The 20,221-nt window shown below is 38.2% G+C and overlaps 1 protein-coding gene across 1 annotated transcript; it reads right to left on the bottom strand.

The window, feature by feature from the left end:
* Positions 1–4,307: 4,307 nt before the first annotated feature.
* LOC122747804 (proteasome maturation protein) lies at positions 4,308–18,418 on the bottom strand. Its single transcript, XM_043993630.1, is given in 8 exon segments — positions 4,308–6,610; positions 8,212–8,305; positions 13,215–13,281; positions 13,283–13,314; positions 16,316–16,378; positions 17,128–17,153; positions 17,156–17,228; positions 18,356–18,418. Coding segments are annotated over 8 exon segments (486 nt in total). The 3' UTR covers positions 4,308–6,542.
* Between the last annotated feature and the right edge of the window lie 1,803 nt (positions 18,419–20,221).

The raw sequence follows: 20,221 nt of genomic DNA on the forward strand, positions 1-20,221 counted from the left end.
TGTTTTTGTTTTAATCTTTCAATTTTTTCTGGTATGTTTTATCAATGTTAATCTTGGTAGTACTCCTAGTTTTGCACATAGGGATGGTTTGAAAATCAGAATGTGAGCTTATGAAATCAACTTTTAAAACATTCTGAAAAATTAATAAATTGAAAAATAATGTGAAACTTGTTTTGTGTGACTATGCTCCTCTTTTCTGCAAAAGATGTTCACACTATCTAATTTCTACAATTTTAATTCCATAAACAAAGCCCAGAGTAAGTGCTTAATAAATGTTGAAATAGAAGCTCTTCCAAAAGTCTTAGTGCTGTTTTAAGCTTTCTATAAAGTCAAAACTGTAAATGGTACAAATTTACAAAACCATTTGAAAGGTAAAGAATTTTAAAACATTGTCATTTCTTAATGAATTCTACATAATCACTATCTTGTTTTATTGTATATTATTTTTGTTTGTTTTTTGTGAGGCAATTGGGGTTAAGTGACTTGCCCAGGGTCACACAGCTAGTAAGTGTTTAAGTGTCAGAGGCCATATTTGAACTCAGGTCCTCCTGACTCCAGGGTCAGTGCTCTATCCACTGCGCCACCTAGCTGCCCCTTTGTATATTGTTTTACTGATGAATACCATGCTGTTATAAGACTTAACACATTATAATCCCACAATAACCATTAAAAAAACATTAAATAGTGTTTTAAAAAAAAAATCCATTGTGGGGGCAGCTAGGTGGCACAGTGGATAAAGCACCGGCCCTGGATTCAGAAGTACCTGAGTTCAAATCTGGCCTCAGACACTTGACACTTACTAGCTGTGTGACCCTGGGCAAGTCACTTAACCCCAATTGCCTCACTTAAAAAAAAAATCCATTGGGGGGCAGCTAGGTGACACAGCAGATAAAGCACCGGCCCTGAATTCAGGAGGACCTGAGTTCAAATCCAATATCAGACACTTGACACTTTAATAGCTGTGTGACTCTGAGCAAGTCACTTAACCCTCATTGCCTTGCAAGCAAGCAAGCAAGGAAAGAAAGAAAGAAAGAAAGAAAGAAAGAAAGAAAGAAAGAAAGAAAGAAAGAAAGAAAGAAAGAAAGAAAGAAAGAAAGAAAGAAAGAAAGAAAGACCTGGACTCATATGAACTGATGTATAGTGAAGTGAGCAGAACCAGGAGGACATTGTGCACAGTGACAGCAGTATTATTCTATGATCAATTGTGAATGACTTAACTACCCTCAGCAATACAATGATCCAAGATAATCCCAAAAGGCTAATGATGAAGCATACTATCCACCTCCAGAGAAAGAACTGATAATAACTGAACACAGACTAAAAAAAGAAGAGTACTTGTGGATTGTACATATATAACCTATATCAGATTGGTTACTGTCTTGTGGAGGGGGGAGGAAAGGGAGAGAGGGAACAAAATTTGGAAATCTAAATCTTATAAAAATTAATGTTGAAGAAAAAAAAAGGTAGATAATTATTGGCTGGTAATCAGAGATATAGCAAGGGCAAAACAACTGGGGCTTTGTCTCATGTCACCAAAATTTAGGAGGTGCAAAAAATTGGATGGGTATTCCATCTACAGCACTGAAGCCACTAGTCACTACTCTTTATTTTCCTGCTCAGTAGAATTTGTCTTAATTATTTTTTGCATTATTTTGGCATCAAGAATCACAGTTGATTTAAGGGAACATCATGTATTATTTGTCCTGGGTGGCAACATTACAAATTAGAACTGTGTTAGAATTTTAAGTTGAGATTTTACTTCCCCTCTCTCCCCCCCTCCCCCATAGGTTCCTTTAGGTTTTCCTCAAGTCTTTTGAAATGTGGGAAAATGATCTTCACAATAATTACATAATAATTTTGTGATCTTATCTTATTTCTTCTTGTTTTTCTTCCCATCCTATGCTTCTCCTGAGCTAAAACAAGAGTACATTATACTAGAGAACTTCTAATTTCCCTTGTTTTCATAACTGGTTTGTTTTGTATCTAGCAGATTTTTAAATCCTAAAGCAAAATCCATGCTTATCTGATAGAGAAGTTAGTGTACTCTGGAGTTCAAAAACAAGTCATGAAATTACATGAGATGATCTCTAATGTGCTTCTAGTTCTAAAACTTTGTGATTTCACAATCTTTTATGAGGAAAGTTCACCTTGGAGGGTTAAAACAAAAATGTTCTAAACATAAATAAGACTAGCTGAACTTGAATCACATTAGACCTTAGTTCCACGCTCTGTGGCACTGAAGCCATAGCCTCTCCATAACGTGGGAAACTGATTTTCGTCATAAACAGTGTATGTCCTTGTCCTAAGGCCATGAGGTAATGACCCTCAAAAAAAGCAAAAGGACAAAGTACAGCTAACACATCCACTGGTCCTACTAATAAATCCAAGAGGAAAGATGATCTGCAATCAAACTTTACATGGAGGAAAGGGGAAGATTTTATTTTTCACCTTAAAAGGACTGAAAATGTTCTTTAAAATGTCTCCAAAATCGGAAGAGGCAACAAATAATACAAAGAGAGTATGTCTACTAGAATCATATCTAAATTCCACTCAGTACATTTAGACTAAACTTAAAATGGATCGAGGTTAGACAGTTGGTTGCTCATTAAAATTACATTTGAAGCAGTTGCAATAATGGTAACTAAGCATTTATAACACTTTAGGATTTGCAAAATGCAAAACTTTGGGATACAGGGGCTATTATTGTTATAGCACAATTGACACAGAAAATACTCAGCCAGGTACTAGAGGTGGAGAGAGATTATTATGTGCAGACCCAAAGTGGGTTTCAAGCCTCCAACAATGGGCCAGCCAGTCTCGTAACCCACCTGGTTATATACAAAAGGAGTAGGTGTGGCATAGTGGCAAGTTTATCACATGAAGATGAGGTCAGTGGTTTAAGGAGGCTTGGCATTGCAGGTAGGGTACTGTTAAGGGAGGCTTGGCCTTGCAGCTCAAGGGTACCTCAAGGCCAGAGCCTGTCTTGAGACAGACAAGGTCGGAAAGCAGAAATTACAGAGCTGCAGCTGTGGCTTGGAACACAGCATGACCAGGGTCTGTTTGACATAGACAAGATCAGAGGCTATGTGTGATTTTCTACATCATTATCCATTTTGCAGGCGAGGAAACTGAGGCATCCAACATGACTCGCACCAGGGTCAAACAGCTATTATCTGTGCCCCTAGCTGCTACAAGAATCAGAAATGTAGACTAAACACAGAATCTAAGTACTGATTCTGTCAAGGTCAGGTAAGATGAACAGTGAAAGCTATTTGTTTTGCCTGATGTAATTAACAATTGACAAAATGCTGTCTGACTGAATTGAATTAACCTACCTCAATATTCTAAATAATTGACTGGTGGTCTCAATTATAGCTTCCTAAGAAATTCAGAGCTAAAATGCAGATGTAGACCACCCTACCTTCCAAACATGCCCCAGCATGCTATTAGACCTTCCTACCTTCCAAACATGCTATTATCTTAGCCTTTTACATTATTGCCCAAGATAAATGTCTAATTCTTCATAAAGTAGTAAATCTACACATCTCATTTATTTCACAAATGCTGACATGAATTTTAAAAAGTTCTGAATTACTTAAGAATTGTACTTTGCAGACAGTTTTCATAGGTTTTAATACGAATAGGCATTCGATAACTACGGTGACACCACTAAGTTTTGCAGGCTTAAAGACAGAATTACTTAATGATGATAAAGCTAATAATAAATGCACTTTAAGATTTGAAAAGTACTTTGCATATGTAACCTTGTTTGATCCTCACAACAACTGTAGGAGAGAAGTGCTATTATTATTCCCTTTATGCAGATGGGAAAAGTAAGAACTAAAGCAAGCAAAGGTTAAGTGATTTAACCAGGGACTGTGTGGATTGAACATACAGCTAATAAGGTGTCTGAGGCAGAATTCGAACTTGGGTCTTCTGACTCCATGACTAGCTTTATCACATTTAAAGCACATATTCCTGCAGATGTTTTAGTTTGTGATTCCAGTAGAAACTACAGACAACAAAAGCACAAAAAGCATTGGAACAAAGTGTTTCTTAAAGTAGATATAGAATGGAGGGTCTTTAGGGGAATGATAAATGATGAGATTTAAGGAACTGTTAACAAGACACCCCTGAAAAGTAATGGGATGCTTTCATTTTGCTTCTTACCTAGTACTGTTAAGATTGGGATTCACAAGCACCATCCCATCTCTGTTGTTAGATTCCAAATGATTCTTTCTTGAAATAGAATTGACTTTTCTCCAGCATGCCTCAGGACTTAAAATAAATGAGACTGAGCCTTTACAGATAATTTGGAATGTTTTATTACGGATTTTCCTGTTTTTCCAGATTTTAAGCATAAAGTACAATTTATTTTTTGTAAAATAACAGGAACCTGGATGCAATTTACAAAAGTAAAACAGAAACAAGGGAAATACTAGATCGAACACTCCATAAGATGAAGGCGGCTTACAGATGCCTCTAATAAAGTGGGAATTGATTGAACCACACTGACTCCATCTTGTGACTCAATTCTGGAGTTATCGTTCAGTTTCTTCTCTATCCAATTACAGGTCTAATCAAGTTTCAGTCCTGTGAGAAAACTGTGTATTATCCAAAGATGGGAATTGTGAGAAAACTTTTTGCATTATTTGAACCTAGCCCCGAGTGGCTGGGAGCCTGAACCGCTTCTACCTGTTACTTAGAGAATGTTAACCAAGGACCCAGGTTCTGCAGACCAAACTCAGTCAGATCCAAAGACTGATGCAAGGAATTTTTTCACAATTACATCTCAAGCAATCACATGTCTTATTTGAAAACTGGCCCTGTTCTAGTCAGTTACTGTTTCCACGTTGCTTTGATTGAACAGACACTTGGGAGGAAAGAGTGGGGAATAGCAGGACTTTCTGTCCTGAGAGAAAAGTATGTATTATCCAAAGATGGGAATTGTGAGAAAACTTTTTGCATTATTTGAACCTAGCCCCGAGTGGCTGGGAGCCTGAACCGCTTCTACCTGTTACTTAGAGAATGTTAACCAAGGACCCAGGTTCTGCAGACCAAACTCAGTCAGATCCAAAGACTGATGCAAGGAATTTTTTCACAATTACATCTCAAGCAATCACATGTCTTATTTGAAAACTGGCCCTGTTCTAGTCAGTTACTGTTTCCACGTTGCTTTGTTTGAACAGACACTTGGGGGGGAAGGGGTGGAAAAACAAGACTTTCTGTCCTGTGAGGAAATGATATATTATCCAAAGATGGGAATTGTGAGAAAACCTTTTGCATTGTTTGAACCTAGCCCTGAGTGGCTGGGAGCCTGAACCGCTTCTACCTGTTACTTAGAGAATGTTAACCAAGGACCCAGGTTCTGCAGACCAAACTCAGTCAGATCCAAAAATGAATGCAAGGAGTTTTTTTTTCACAATAACATCTCAAGGAATCATATGTCTTATTTGAAAACTGGCCTTGTTCTAGTCAGTTACTGTCTCCATGTTGCTTTGATTGAACAGACATTTGGGGGGAGTGGGACACCTCTTTTTGTGATTTCAGGGAATTAGACCTGTTGGCTCTCCCCTTCCCAATTTGGAAAGTCCCATATCTTTCCTCCAGTTAGGAATTAGATTACCTAATGTTGTATTCTGGTCTGTATCCTGTTAATTGTTTTCTTTTAATGCATAAAAATCTGTTATGCCCTGCATTTGGGGTCCAGTGCCAAGCTGAGAAGTCCTGGTCTTAATTTGTTATGCAATTGGCATGTTACAGGGACAATGAAAAGCATTCATTTCATTTTCTTTTGATAGTAAGCTCACTAGTCAGTACCCTTTACTCGCCAGGAGGTTAACTACCATAACTAGAGCAAAATACTCAAGAGTAAAGTAAACCTTAATGCAGCTCTCTTCTAACATAGCCAGGAAATGCTGATGTCTTTGCAACCAAAGAGCCCTGACTACTTTCATATATTGTGTTAATATTGTAAAAGGCAGTGAAAATATTTTAGGTTACAAATTTTAGACTCATGTACTAATTCAAATAGGAATTTTAATTCTGCTTGGATCAGCTTTCGATTTGGCAATTATGTTATACAAAAAATACAGCAAGAGAAGAGAGATGTCAGTCTCTTCCTTTGCTCAGCAAAGCCCGTTAAAGTTACGGAATTGAAGGGCTTTTTGTCCCCGAAAAGGTAATTATTTTCTTTAAGCGATTTTTAAAGGGTGTGGCCTCTATTGGGCATCAATGCTAAAAAGGATTTATCAATATAAGATTAATTAGAAAACCTGTCTTATGCCAGAAAGAACCTTATGATGATGCCTCTCTAAATATACAACAAAAATAAACTTTACAATATCCAATTACTCAAAATAATATGGTTACATTAACAGTAAAACATGGACCCAAACAAATTCAAATTACTGATAGTACATATTAGCTATAAGAGCATTTATGTAAATATCAGTACCTTTAATGTTATACACTTCAAACCATAAGAAAAAGAAAATTATAAAAAGGATGCTGTTCCTCTTTTCATTAGCAACATACTTCTCTTACAGTAAACCAAGTTTGTATTCCACCATCATGTGTGGTTCTCCCATTATTTCACTCTGCGATGGATCTAAAAAAGAATGAAAATAATTAATGTAGTCTCAAAAAAGAACCAGATGTTTTACATAATTGCGCATGTATAACCCAAATGTGATTGCTTACTGCCTCATGGAGGGAGGAGGGATAAAAATTGGAACCCAAACCTATAAATAAAAATATTATGTAAAAAAAATTTTTTTTAAAAGGACAACCTGTAGCACTCACCCCCCTCCCCAAAGCACAAAACAAAAACCAGAATAAAACATTCACCTATGCTTTCTTACGCTAACTACTTCCCAAATTTCCTCATACTAATTCTGACCCACACTGATCACTACTCACTCTGACAGTGTCCTCTATACCCTAGATACCCAACAGAGACCAGAAGTTGAACTCTCATTAAATGTTACAACTGAGACCATAGAGGTCAGCTAATCCATTGCCCTCATTTTAGAGATGAGGAAAATAAAACTCCCAGAGAGGGTAAATAAATTATTTGTCCAAGGTCTCACAGAGCCAAAATTTGAACCCAGGTCTTCTGACTATAAATGAAGCACTTTCCAACTCCCTTATGTGGACAATAAGGTCTGGAGCACTTACCCAATGTCATACAGTTACTGGGCAAAAGAAGTGGATTTTAAGCTCAGGTGTTCTGACTCTCAGCCTAACATTCCTACCATATCACAATGCTGCAAGTCTTCAAAAACCTGGGGGTCATCTCCATACAAAAGCACTGAAGTAGGACTATAGCAAAAGTGACCCTGGCTTATCATTGTGCCCCAACCCATTTAAATACATCACAGAACAATTCTACATTTGTTTCCTTTTAAATTATTCATTATAACTTATATGTTTTATATAATACTTGGGGTAATGGAAATAAATCCCAGTTATATGGCTACTAATTGTTATCCCTCAGACTTCAAATCCCAATGCAGTGGAGTTTTAAATAAATGCTTTTATATAATGAAAGCATCAGAACAAACAGAACTAAACTTTCTTCTTTCATTGTAACAGGAGTTTAACAGAGTCTGAGACCTTAGTTTTTTCTGCATTTAAAAAATTACTGTAGCAAAGATTCTCAGAGAGAAGGATTCCTAACTATGCTGCTGTTGTGTCCCTAGCACTTCCTCACCGGCTATTAGCAGCAAAGCAAAACTGATGCAATCCAATTAGAATTCATTTTGTCTGTTTCTATAGAACTGCTGGGGTCACAGAAAACAGAAATAGTATGCCTGTCATTATATTTGTTTATTCTCCTGGGCCCCAGAAACAGTAGAGGATGCTGCCTATATTATTTTTCGACAAAAGTAATTTACATGCAAGAACAACAGCACTCTTTGGGAAAATTTGGTAAAAATGACCTATTTTCTCCCTATACTCTATCATGCTTCCAGAATTTCAGGAAATAACCAAGAAGGACAGAACGAATTTTACTCCATTTGTGCCAGTGTCATTTTTTGGTTAATATTCATTAATTTTGTTGCTGGCCATGTGATATAGCTAAGCAAACAACTTAATGCTTATAATGAAAATGTGCATGACAACAATGAACATACTCAATAACTGATTTAAAAGCAGTAAAAGTTAATTTAATTTTAAAATTTCTGGTATATATGACAATATACCTACCATTAAGAATATCTTCAAATCCAATACTCTCATCATTACCCCTCAAAATATCCAAGGAGAGGTGTGAGCTCTGAAGAAATGGAAGACGCTGGACCTATTAAGAGATATAATGTAAAGAGATGTAAGTTAAAACAAACATAAATACTCAAATCCAAGGAAAAATGTAGTTGTACAATTACATGTTCTTTATACTACATTTTAAAAATACTATAACCTGCCAAATAAAACATTCATTTAAAGAGCACTGTCTCTTTCACTGTATTTCCCAACAGCTCACTCATCAAAATTGGTGCTTTGTTCTATTAAATAAATGAAAGCTAAAAATATGCCAAATTGTCTTCCACACGAAGGTACAAGAAAAGGGTTAAGAAAATCAAGTCTTATTTTTTTAATTGCACAATTATACCCTTGACAATAGGATAAAAATGTCATAAAATACTTATAAAATGTAAAACTATAGCTTTTTATTGTCCAAGTTGACTCTGCTCTATCAGTCTGATCTGACAATTGATATTCACATGTTATGAATGAAATGCTATCAAGCAAATTCTTAGAAAAACCCAATTCTGTGCAAATGTTGTATTTAGTCAAAATGTCACATGCTGGTAGGCATATTGTTTTGTACCATTAAATGTATAAAAGAAAAGGTGTATAGGATCCTTTAAGAAATGTTGCAGCTTAGAACTAATGATCTCATTAGTGTTTAATTTGTAAGCAACCACAAATAACAATGAAAGATGAATATATGTATGTGAACTTGGTTCATGTTGGTAAGACTTATAAAAGTTAAGCAGGCATATTTAATGATTTCCACAATTTGTTATTGTGCAACATGATAAATAATCATAAACAGCAAAGGACTATTTGCCATTAGTAAAAAATGACTTTTTAATACAGCAAAATCAAATTTTTACTGTTTTTTCTCCTTTCTTTTTTAGCTCCCCAATATGTCAACTTATGTTGACATTTTCCCAATACTATGAACCATTACACAAAAATACACTTGACAAGGTCTGTCTTTTAAGATACCATCAGTTTTTAATACCACTCTCATTCCCCGACCTCCCCCCCCCACCCAAGAAATATCCTGAGTGACAAAGGACTGAAGGTAATAGAAACTACGGTTGCCCCAGCAGGGTCTGCTTCTAAAGCATGATCACCAGGCTATGGTGGTAGGAATTGGGAATGGAATGGAAATGGTCAGGGAAACAGGAACCAAGGAATATAATGGTGGGTAAAGGCCATAGTAAAAATAGGTCTGGATGCCTGGCATACGGAAGTCTTAGTGACTAAGGAAAAAGAAAGGATTAGGAGATGGATGAAAAAAAGGGAATCAGTGCTCTGATAGGGAAGTATCATAGGATCTAGAATTTGAAGAGACCTTAAAGGTTATATATTCTAAAATTTTCCCTTTAGAAATGAGAAAAGAGCAGTTAAGTAACCTACCCTAAATCACAGAGAAGGTAAGTTCCAGAACTAAAACTTGAACTAAGATGCTCTAGCTCAAAAGGCAATGTTTCCAATAAGAGGTGTCAAGGAAGAGTATGGAGAACAGAAAAGCTGGCTAGGCCAACCTACACTGTGACTAGAAGATAATAATCCCTGAACAGACCACAGAATTATGGACTATTGTTATCCCACATGGACACTGACAACTTCAGAAAAATTATGCTTTGAATCTTATGACCTACAAGAGATAATCTAATCAAAGCTAGGAGAAGAGGAATTTTGACAGAAAAGGCACTGATGACAGGACTTGTGAAAAAAAAATGTCAGAATAGGCAAAATGATAAAAGCATACACCTGTTTTAATATGTAAAGGAGAGCTCTAAATATGACTCAGTTAATGGGGAATTAGGATTTTGGAGTTTAGTGAGTACCAAACATTCCCTAATTCTGACCTATATTGTTGCTATGTTGCTCTCCAAGTCCTAGTCAATAATCTATGAAGAAAATGACAGCAACATCAGGCCAACTGTAGATAACTTAAGGTTAATTTTAATTGTAAAAAATAGCTTTAGTTTTAAGGAGGAAAAAAGTTTTAATAGGCATAAGGGAAAACAAAATGGCAGTGAACATAATTTATTTAGTGTTCAGATGTTATTGAAATCCTGTCCCAAGAAAGGGAATAATTGAATGATACTGGATGAAAGAATGATTAAAATATAAACGTGTGTGTGTATAAATATAGAAATATATAAATATATATAAATACTGATTTAAAATGGAAGTGAATTATGAAAATGTAAATATTCTATGATCTTCCAGTCCATGCTATCTCTATGCTTGTGGTTTATACAAATCTTCTAGTCACATTAGTCAATTAAAAAATCTGACACCTGAAGGCCGAGTGACAGTAGAACCAAGAGACAGTAAGATTATTTTTTAAAAAAATAAACATTTTTATTTATGGTTTTGAGTTCCAAATTTTCTCTCCCCTCCCTGAGGCAGTAAGCAGATATGGGTTATACATGTGCCATTATGTAAAACATTGCCATACTAGTCATTTTGTACGAGAAAACTTGAATAAAAAAAATGAAAGTGAAAAATAGCATGCTTTAGGAGAAGGATGAAAAAAGGAGGGGACCCAATCAGTGCTGTGTTCAATCAAAACCAGTTCTTTTTTTTGAAGGTGGATAGTAGGTTTCATCAATAGTCCTTTCGGATTGTCTTGGATCACTGTATTGCTGAGAATAGTTAAGTCATTCAGAGTTCTTCATCAAACAATACTGCTGTCTCTGTGCACAATGTTCTCTTGATTCTGCTCACCTCACTATATATGTTCATATAAGTCTTTCCAGGACTTACTGAAATAATCCTGTTTGTCATCTTATAGTACAATAATATTTCATCACCATCACATATCACAGCTTGTTTAGCCATTCCCCAATTGATGGACATTCTCTTTGAATTTCCAATTCTTAGACTCCACACAAGAGCTGCTATAAATATTTTTGTACAAATAGGTCTTTTTCTCTTTTGGGGGATGTCTTTGGGATATAAACCTAGCAGTGGTATTGCTGCATCAAAGGGTCTTCACAGTTCTATAGCTCTTTAGGCCACAGTTACAAATTGCTCTCCAGAATGGTTGGATCTTTTCACAACTCCACCAACAGTGGATTAGTGCCCCAGCTTTCCCACATCCCCTCCAACATCCAATATTTTTCTTTTTTGTTACATTTGTCACTCTGATAGGTGTGGGGTGATACCTCAGAGTTGTTTTAACTTGAATTTCTCTGATCACTAGTGATCTAGAGCATTATTAATTATCTAAAAAAAAAAATGAAATGTGGAAATGAATACTTGATATGATTTATATGTTCAAAAATAATGAGCATGGGGGACAGCTAGGTGCGTGCAGCGATACTAAGCACCAGCCCTAGATTCAGGAGCACCTGAGTTCAATATGATCTCAGACATTTAACACTAGCTGTGCTGACCCTGAGCAAGTCAATTAACCCTCATTGGCCCCCTGCCATGAGCACTCTTACACTCTCATGAAGCATTTACTTTCATATCATAGATCTTATAAAGCAAAATGGAACATAGATACAAAAGGTAAAAAAGAAATTCTCCTACTCATTAGAATATCCTCAGGCCTGCATTTCTGACAATTCTTCTAATTTTCTTCACCAAGGATAATTCTAAACACAGATTGTGAGTTCCAATGCAGGCAGTTGGTTCTTCCAGGAAACAGTTTCCAATCCAGCTGCTGCAAATCGCCACTGTCTACACACACACACACACACACACAGAGATTTATATATAGAGATATATCCATATCTATGTATATTGAGTATTTATGTTCAAAGATGGTTCAGTACAGGAGAAAGAGTTTTAAAAGAGTCAGAGACCTGGGTTCAAGTCCTGCTTCTGTCACTTATTAGTGGCACTGACTGCACAAGTTACTTAATTTCTGAACTTCTGCCCTGCCTAAATCCCAGGCTTGCTGTGAAAATCAAATGAGGTCACTTTTCTGGACCCTGATTTTATCATCTATAAGATCAGATATATTCAACTTTAAAATCTATATGAGAGTGATTTGTAAAGTGCTCTATAAAGATGTATTATTATTACATGATATCAAAATAGGGTTGGCATAATAGAAAATTACGACTGCCACAAAATCTCTAAATTCTTTTGTGCTAGCTTATCCCACCTCCTAATTTTGTCTCTCTATAAACAGCATAATACGTGGTTTGTTGAAAGCACTGTCAATAGGGAAGGATGACAACCCTACACTAAGAGAGGCTTTTACAGTGGTTTTAAAATTTCCATTTCTATGGACATCACAAGTTCTTGTTCTGTTTGGTGCAATAAAATAGATGGAAAGGGGATGCAGAATGTCAATCTTGTCATAATGTAACTATAGATTGCAAGAGCTGGCTAGACCCTAGAGAGATCATCTAATGCAACCTCATCATTTTATAGCTTAAAAAAAGGAGACACAAAAAAGGTTTAAGCGATGTTGATCTTTAGTGGGGAAAAACAAAGAAAGCAGCTTAGCCAAGCACAGAATTGTGGAAACTTTAGGAAAAAAAAATAAGCCCTTTCTACAACCTGGCTCCTTCTGTACCCGGGTGCCCTGAATGCATTCCATCCTCATTCCACTTCTGGTATCCCGGTGTCTTTCCTTGACTCATTTCCAGAGCTACACGAAATCTTTTGTTAATCCCCCACAGCTGCTAATGCCCTTCTTCTCCATCAGCCTTTGCCTCTGTTGTACATATTACATGTGCACAGGTTGTCTCCCTCATAGAATGTAATGCTCCAAGGCAAGGACTGTGAACTCTATAACCTCAGAGCCTAACACGGTTCCTTAAACACAGGAGAAGCTTAATGAGATAAGAGCATTAAAAATTCCAGCATGACTATTTTTAGCAGATAAGCTATTTGCGATGCTCATGGAAGAATATAGTGTTAGAGGATAAATAATTTAATTTCTCAACTTTTTCAAAGAATCATTAGGACAAAACATCTACTGCTGAGTGTGACAAACCTACCTGTTTCACTGCCTTGAATTCCATCTGTAACTTCAAGGGAGCATATAGCCCTTGGATATTCTCAGTGTGGAAAATTCATTTTATCCTGATTGAGCTGGAACTACAAAAGACAAGCATTTTAAAATGTTGCTTGAGTCTTTCAAGAAACATCAGTGAATATTTGTGAAAACCTATGTTGTATTAAACATATTATTCACTATAAATGAAATAAAATAGTTGCTATAATTATTTTAATCCCTTAAAAAATTAGAATATATTACACACACATTTAATAGGTATGTTTGGTAGCAAATGCAGATTAAATTCTTACTTTAGGCAAAGGTGTTAGATGAAATCGTGATCGCTATAAAAGCGGTAAAATGAGTTTTGTTCCATATTATGTAAAGTTACTTTCATTTATAGGAGGTGACTACCTCCCAATGTAAGCTTCTTGAAGGCAGAGATTGTTACATTTTTTACTTTGTATTTGCAGCCAGAAGACCTAGGTTTATCTCTTACCTTTAACATGCAAAGTCTGACATATAGACCTGTGAATTGACTATAAGACCCTGGACAAGTCACTTAAACTCTCAACAATGTTCTCAGGATGAAGTGTCAAGCAAAGTACCAATTTGCATTGGTAGAGAAACAGGTATGGTCCCAGTCCCTATCCCTATCCCAATCCCAAGTACCCAGAACATACTAGGCACTTAATATTGCTTATTAAATTAAAGGATAAGGTTAAAGTAAAGCTATCAAAGAATGTCAGAAGAAAGTGAGAATCAATGGCAGGCTGCATTTTAAATCTATCAAGGTAACGGAATTTACAAACAGCATAAACAGGACACAGACATTCTACAAAGCCACACAGACAAAATGACAGAACAGATACTAATCAAGACAAAGCTCACAGTTTCACACAAACACTATTCAATCAACAGGCAGCATTCTACAAAGACAGATTAGACCACAAATTCACAAAGCGCACAATTACAATCTCAACTTAACTTTAACCCATTCAACAGATGCACACAGTTTGCAAATTTTAACTAGAGGTGTACAAAAACCAGAGGCACACAGTTATGAATGGATATCCATCTTACCAGTGATCCAAGATGAATCACTAGAGGGGCACAGGGGATTTTCCTCACAAAGAAAAGGTGAGAGCTCAGAATGGACTGAAGCAGGAAGAGGCCCTCATGGATTTGCCAGACAAGGAGGAAACTGGACTCTGGAGAAAATCTCTTCATGGCACCTAGCCCACTCTTGTTGGTCTGGAAAGTCCAGTTGGCCTGGTTCCATGTTCAGTTCACTCCCGACACCAAAATATTAACTGAACCAGAACCAGTTTCTAACCTATATATGGCCAAAGCCACACAGAATAGGATAGAGACAGTGGAGTCAGGGATTAGAGAGAAGTTTTATTTTCAAAATGAGGAAAAAGGCTTACAAGTAAAGAGGAGCTATAGAAACATGTGCCAGAGTCCCGCCCCTAGTGGTGGTGGTGGGGGCTGAGGCAGTGTAGGGAGATCTCAATACTTATACTAGTGTTGTCAATGAGCTGTAGCCCTGACAATGAGGAATAGCAAGCATGTGACAAGTTTGATTCATTGCAGGACCCCCCCCCCCCCAGTTTGTCCAGTGTTTGTCTTTGATCAGAGAACACCTGGTGAATTATGTGACTAGCCCAGAGGGTAAGATCATCCAGAGGCTGACTGCAAAGGATTCTTGTCCTGCCAAGCTCAGGGCAGTTTTCCTGCTGGGTCTTAGCACTAGAAAACCAGGGGGGGTCTAAGTTTTATTTTGTCATGTGTTAACTCCGAAAATTTATATTTCACTGATCATTCATTACCCTCCCCATCTGAATACTCTCTAGGTTTCTATGACAATGTTTTCTTCCTACTTGTCTGACAACTCCGTTCTCTATTCTTGCTAGATCTTCATCCAAGTCATACCCACTTACCATGGGTATCCCCCAAGGTTCCTGACCTCGGCCTCTTTTCTAATTCTCTCCCTACATCCTCCATTTGATAATCTCATCACTCCCACCAGTTCAATGATCATTTCTATGCTGAGGATTCCCCAATCTAATATACACCCCCTACTTTCCCGAGTTCCACATCACAACTGCCTTACCGCACCTTGAAATGAACAAAGAATCTCAAAATTCAACACGTTCAAAATAGAACTCATTATCTCTCCCCTGAAACACTCCCTCTTTCTAACTTTCTTTCCACACATTATCATTACTGTCAAGGGAAGCACCAACTTCCCAGGCATCTAGGCTCACAACTTTACCCTCAACTCCACACTCTCACCATATATCAAATGTCAGATCGTGTAATTTCTACCTTTAGAACATCTCATCTCTCTGCTCACACAGGTCTGTATCACCTCTCACCTAGACTACAACAGCTTTCTAACTAGTAATTCTTCCTAAAGTCTCTTCCCAATGCAAAACCATTCAGTCTTTTGTTGCCAAAGTGATTTCCCTAAAGCACAGGTCTGATCACTTCACTCCCTCCTTGCTCAATGAGCACCAATCACCTCTACTACCTTCTGGATCAGATATAAACTCCTGTTTGGCATTTAAAGCTCTCTGCAACCTGGCCTCTCCTAATTTTTGCAATCTTTGCTCCCCTCTATGCACATCACAATCCACCTAATCTGGCCTATTTGTTGTTTCTCACTCATAACACTAGCCCCCACCTCCATGCTGTCGCCCAGGTCTGGAATGCTCTGCCTTTTCCCTCTGACTCTTAGCTATCCTGGCTTCTTCAAGACTCAGATCAAATCCTACCTTGTACAAGAGGCTTTTCCTAATCCATCCCTCCATTTCCACCCCCTACCCTTACTCGTCCCTTCTTTATTTTTCCATCTACTCTATATACATATCTTACATGTACAGTTATTTACATGCCCCTCTACTCCCTGAATGTGAGCTCCTTGAAGACAGTGTTTTTGCCTTTCTTTGTATTAACATTTATTACCTAAAAAATGTTTAATGCTATTCCTTGCAGTGGAGATGCTTTAATACAAACTATATAACAAGTTTAAATGTTAGCAGGTGAATTAATTTATGGATAAGAATAAGAGAATCATGAATTCATTTACATACTCACATTTTTTTCTGATAATTCAAGAGGATGGCTAGGCAAAAAGTTCATTTTTGACCAGAAGAAAAACTGAAAATATAAGATTAAACTAGTCATCATGCAAAATTCAACATAATATTTATTTAGTTACTTTTAAGGTACATTCTTGAAGGTAAAGCATATTCATCACAGGAAAACAACTTAGACTAAAAAACTGGTACAAGACTCCCCTCCCCGCTATACACACACATACACTTTTTTTCGAAAAGCGCTTATAAATGCTTAATATGAATGCATAATAGTTTTCAGTTTCCTAATGGTGATTTGACATCTTGCAAAAAAAAAATTCAGTTATAACAATAATTTAGGTAAGAAATTGATCAAGCTTTTGAATTCTATAAAGGTCTATATATTTTAAATTGTATTTTTCCCATTTCCTCAGCCCTGGAATTATTTCTTGCTGCAACCAAGCTATATAGCTCCATTACTATTTTTTTCCCATATGAATGGAGAGTTGAGAGTTTACTACAACCAAAAACTAAAAGATTCATTTTATATGTTCTGTAAGTCAATAATTTACTTCCCTTTTGACACCCTTGGGACTTGCCCATTTGTAGTACCATCAGGCTTCTAATCAACCAAGCTCAAAACTTTGGAGTCATCCTTCACTCTCCTCCTATTTATATCCATTCAATCAATCCAAAACCCTGTACAATCTTCCCTTCCTAATGCTCTCAGCCATCTTCATTCCTTCCATTTCCTCCTTAACTGAACTCCAAATTTCTTATGGAGGCTCTCACTTAATTTCATTACAATAAAGCCAAGCTTAGTAGTATGACATACCCTCTCCGAAGAATATCATGGTCTCCAAAGGACCACTAGCTGAAAGTTCAGAAACTGGAATACTGTCCTTCAACTGAGATCCAATTCCTCTGGCATTCTACAAAATGAAATAGTTAATTGTTACCAATTAGCAATGAGTAAGTTTATGTGTTCAGTTCTAAAAAGGTTAAGGTGCTGTTTAAAAAAAATGACTAGTAGATAAATCACATGGCAAAATACTATAAAATTAACTGTTTAATGTAATTCAATTTCATTATAGGTAGTAACCTAAAATCTCTCAAACTATTTATTGCTTAAGTTCCATTTCTGCAGAAAATGTTTTTAAAACACTGACAAACTGGATTAAGTTTGGTTAGTATTCTATTATTAAATTAATAGTTCCCTATTGTACCTATTTTATCAGCGATGTTACTAAACTACTTTGTGTAGGTTTTAGAAACCAGAAAGATCACATTAATAGTACTTAATGTTTTACAAAATGCAAGGTTTTTTTTTGTTTGTTTGTTTTAGTTTGGGGGGGGGGGGGGGAGACCAGATCTGTTTGTTCTAATGTATAATTATCTCAATGAAAAAGATGGCAACTTGTTAGTAACTTATAAGTGTTAGTTGCTGGGACAGTAAGACGATAAATGATTTGCCAAGATCACATAGCTATCAAGTGTTAGAAACAGGATTTGAACCCCCTATTTTCTTTTACCTCAAATCCAGTTTTTGATATATTGTCCCTCCTCCCATAAACAGCTTAGTAATTTCTATCATGCACAAAAACATCTCGGATAAAAAACTGAAAATTGCAGGTAAAGCTTTTTAATGGGCAGCCTGCTCAATGGACCTTCAATGGCTCTGTATCACCTTGAGTAATCCCATCTTCTCTACGATGACATCATTTTCCCAAGTTACCCAAGAAACCCCTCCCTTTCACTCTTCGTATCCAATTAGTCATCAAATCTTATTATTTTCTCTTCAAAATTTCCCTCCCTCTCTACTGACACAACCATGATGGAGAAGGAGGGTGATGAAGAGCTTGGGAGACAAAGGGTCTCTTCTCCAGCCCTAAGAAAAGCCCAAGAGGAGAAAAAAATTTGACAGAATATTTAATAAAATAGCTAACAAAAATATTTCACTCATGCATGATGCATCCATTTCTCCATCCATCATTTATCTAGCCATCATCCATTCATTCATCCATCATCTATCCATCCATCAATCCATTATCCACCGTACATCCATCATCCGCGCCCGTCCATCCACCGTCGTCCGTCCGTCCGTTCCGTCCCATCCATCCATCCATCGACCCACCCACCCCACCATCCGCTAGGCACTGCCGTGCTTTACAACTATTATATCACTGGATCCTTGCAACAACCCTGGGAAGTGAGTGCTAGTCTTATCCTCATTTTAGAGGCAAAAAGGGGTCCGCTGACTTGCCCTGAATCATATAGCTACTGTTAGCGGCTGGATTGATTTCAGGATCTGAACTCGGCTTTTCGACTCAGGCCCGGCGCTCCCTTCACTGCGCCACCTGGCAGCGTCACATTTCACCTTGGATTTTGTCCTTCCCAGCTTGAAAGCCGGCAGGCCCCAAAAGGGAGGCCTAGGGGGAGAGGAAGGCCAAAGACCTTGTCAAACCCAATGTGGCCGCTGCTGCAGCGGCGGCTGCCCCTCTCCATGACTCAGCAGAGGCCGGGCACCGAGTCTCAGCCCCCATCCCGCGGTACCTCGGGACGGACATCAAAAAGCAGAAGCCACCAAGCGAGCCGTCGACGCCATGACCGTTGTCCCCAAGCACGCTCGGAAGGCTCTGGGTTTCCCTTAGCGCGACATAGTCGCTACACTCACCATCTTCGATCCACCTTCCCGTAGCCACTGCCACCAAGCCTCGTTCCCGTCCGCTCCCACGACCCATTTCCGTTTCCGCTGCGGATTCGTCTCTCCCTCCCCCCACCCCCTGCGCCCCGCCGACATCCGCCGGAAGTGCGTCAGACCGGGCCTGGAAGGAAGATGAGGTTCGGGCCGTTCTGAGGAGATGTTGGGATCGTAGGCTCCCACGCTGGCGCTTCCGGGGGCCGTGGGGAGGGGACCGGAGGCTCTCCGGGGTCTGAGGCATGTGTTGGAGCAGGCGTGTGTCCTGCGCATCTGTGGATAGGGAGGGGCGGGCGGCTGAGGCTCACGACCCCTCCGTGACCTTTTTGTAACTATATTTAGACTAGTCGCGTGCGTTGTGTAGACGAAGCCTGAGAGGACGGGAGCCCTGGGGACTGTGTCCCCGCCGTGGGTGAGGAAGCGGGGAGAAGGCTTGGAGCTAACCGAAAAAGGAGACTTAGGTTGATTTGAAGCAGCTAGGTGGCGCCCTGCATAGCACGCTGGACTAAGAGTGAAGACCTGAGTTCAATCGCAGACTCACCATTCCTGTGGCCCTGAGCAAGTGACTCAACCTCTCTTCGCCTCCTGTTCCTCATCCATAAAATGAAGATGATAATATCACGCATGTCCCAGGGTTGTGATGATGCTTTACAAACATTCAAAGCTCCATATACACGCTAGCTATTATATTATTCAGGTAAGACATTACCCCACAGCTAGCTCCCTGCCTGACAGTCTTTGGGGATCCAACAAAGCATCTTCCGGAAGGTGACCGTTCAGATTTGCAGTTTTATCAGTCAGTTAGTAAACAAACGTCGGATCACTACCTTGTGGTAGGCACTGTGCTCTAGGGATACAAAGATTTAAAAAAAAAATCCTGCTCTCAAAGAACTTAACTTTGTATCAGAGGCTTATAACTTGAAAGGAATAATTTTTAAGCTAATGATTTCTCCAGAATGTGTTTGAAAAGGAGAAGGGTGGAGAGAGTCAGCACTTAAACCCAGGTCTTCAAGACTTCAAGGTCAGTTTTTTTTGGTCTTGTCCAAACTCTTTGTGACCCCATTTTGGGGTTTCTTGGCAAAGATACTAGTGTTTTGCCATTTCCTTCTCCAGCTCATTTTACAGATGGGTAAACTGAGGCAGACAGGGTTAGATAACCTCCCCAGGGTCACACAGGTTATAAGTGTCCGAGGCCAGATTTGAATTCAGGGAGATGAATCTTCCTGA

Source organism: Dromiciops gliroides, chromosome 3, assembly GCF_019393635.1.
Source record: "Dromiciops gliroides isolate mDroGli1 chromosome 3, mDroGli1.pri, whole genome shotgun sequence".
Lineage (NCBI taxonomy): Eukaryota > Metazoa > Chordata > Mammalia > Microbiotheria > Microbiotheriidae > Dromiciops > Dromiciops gliroides.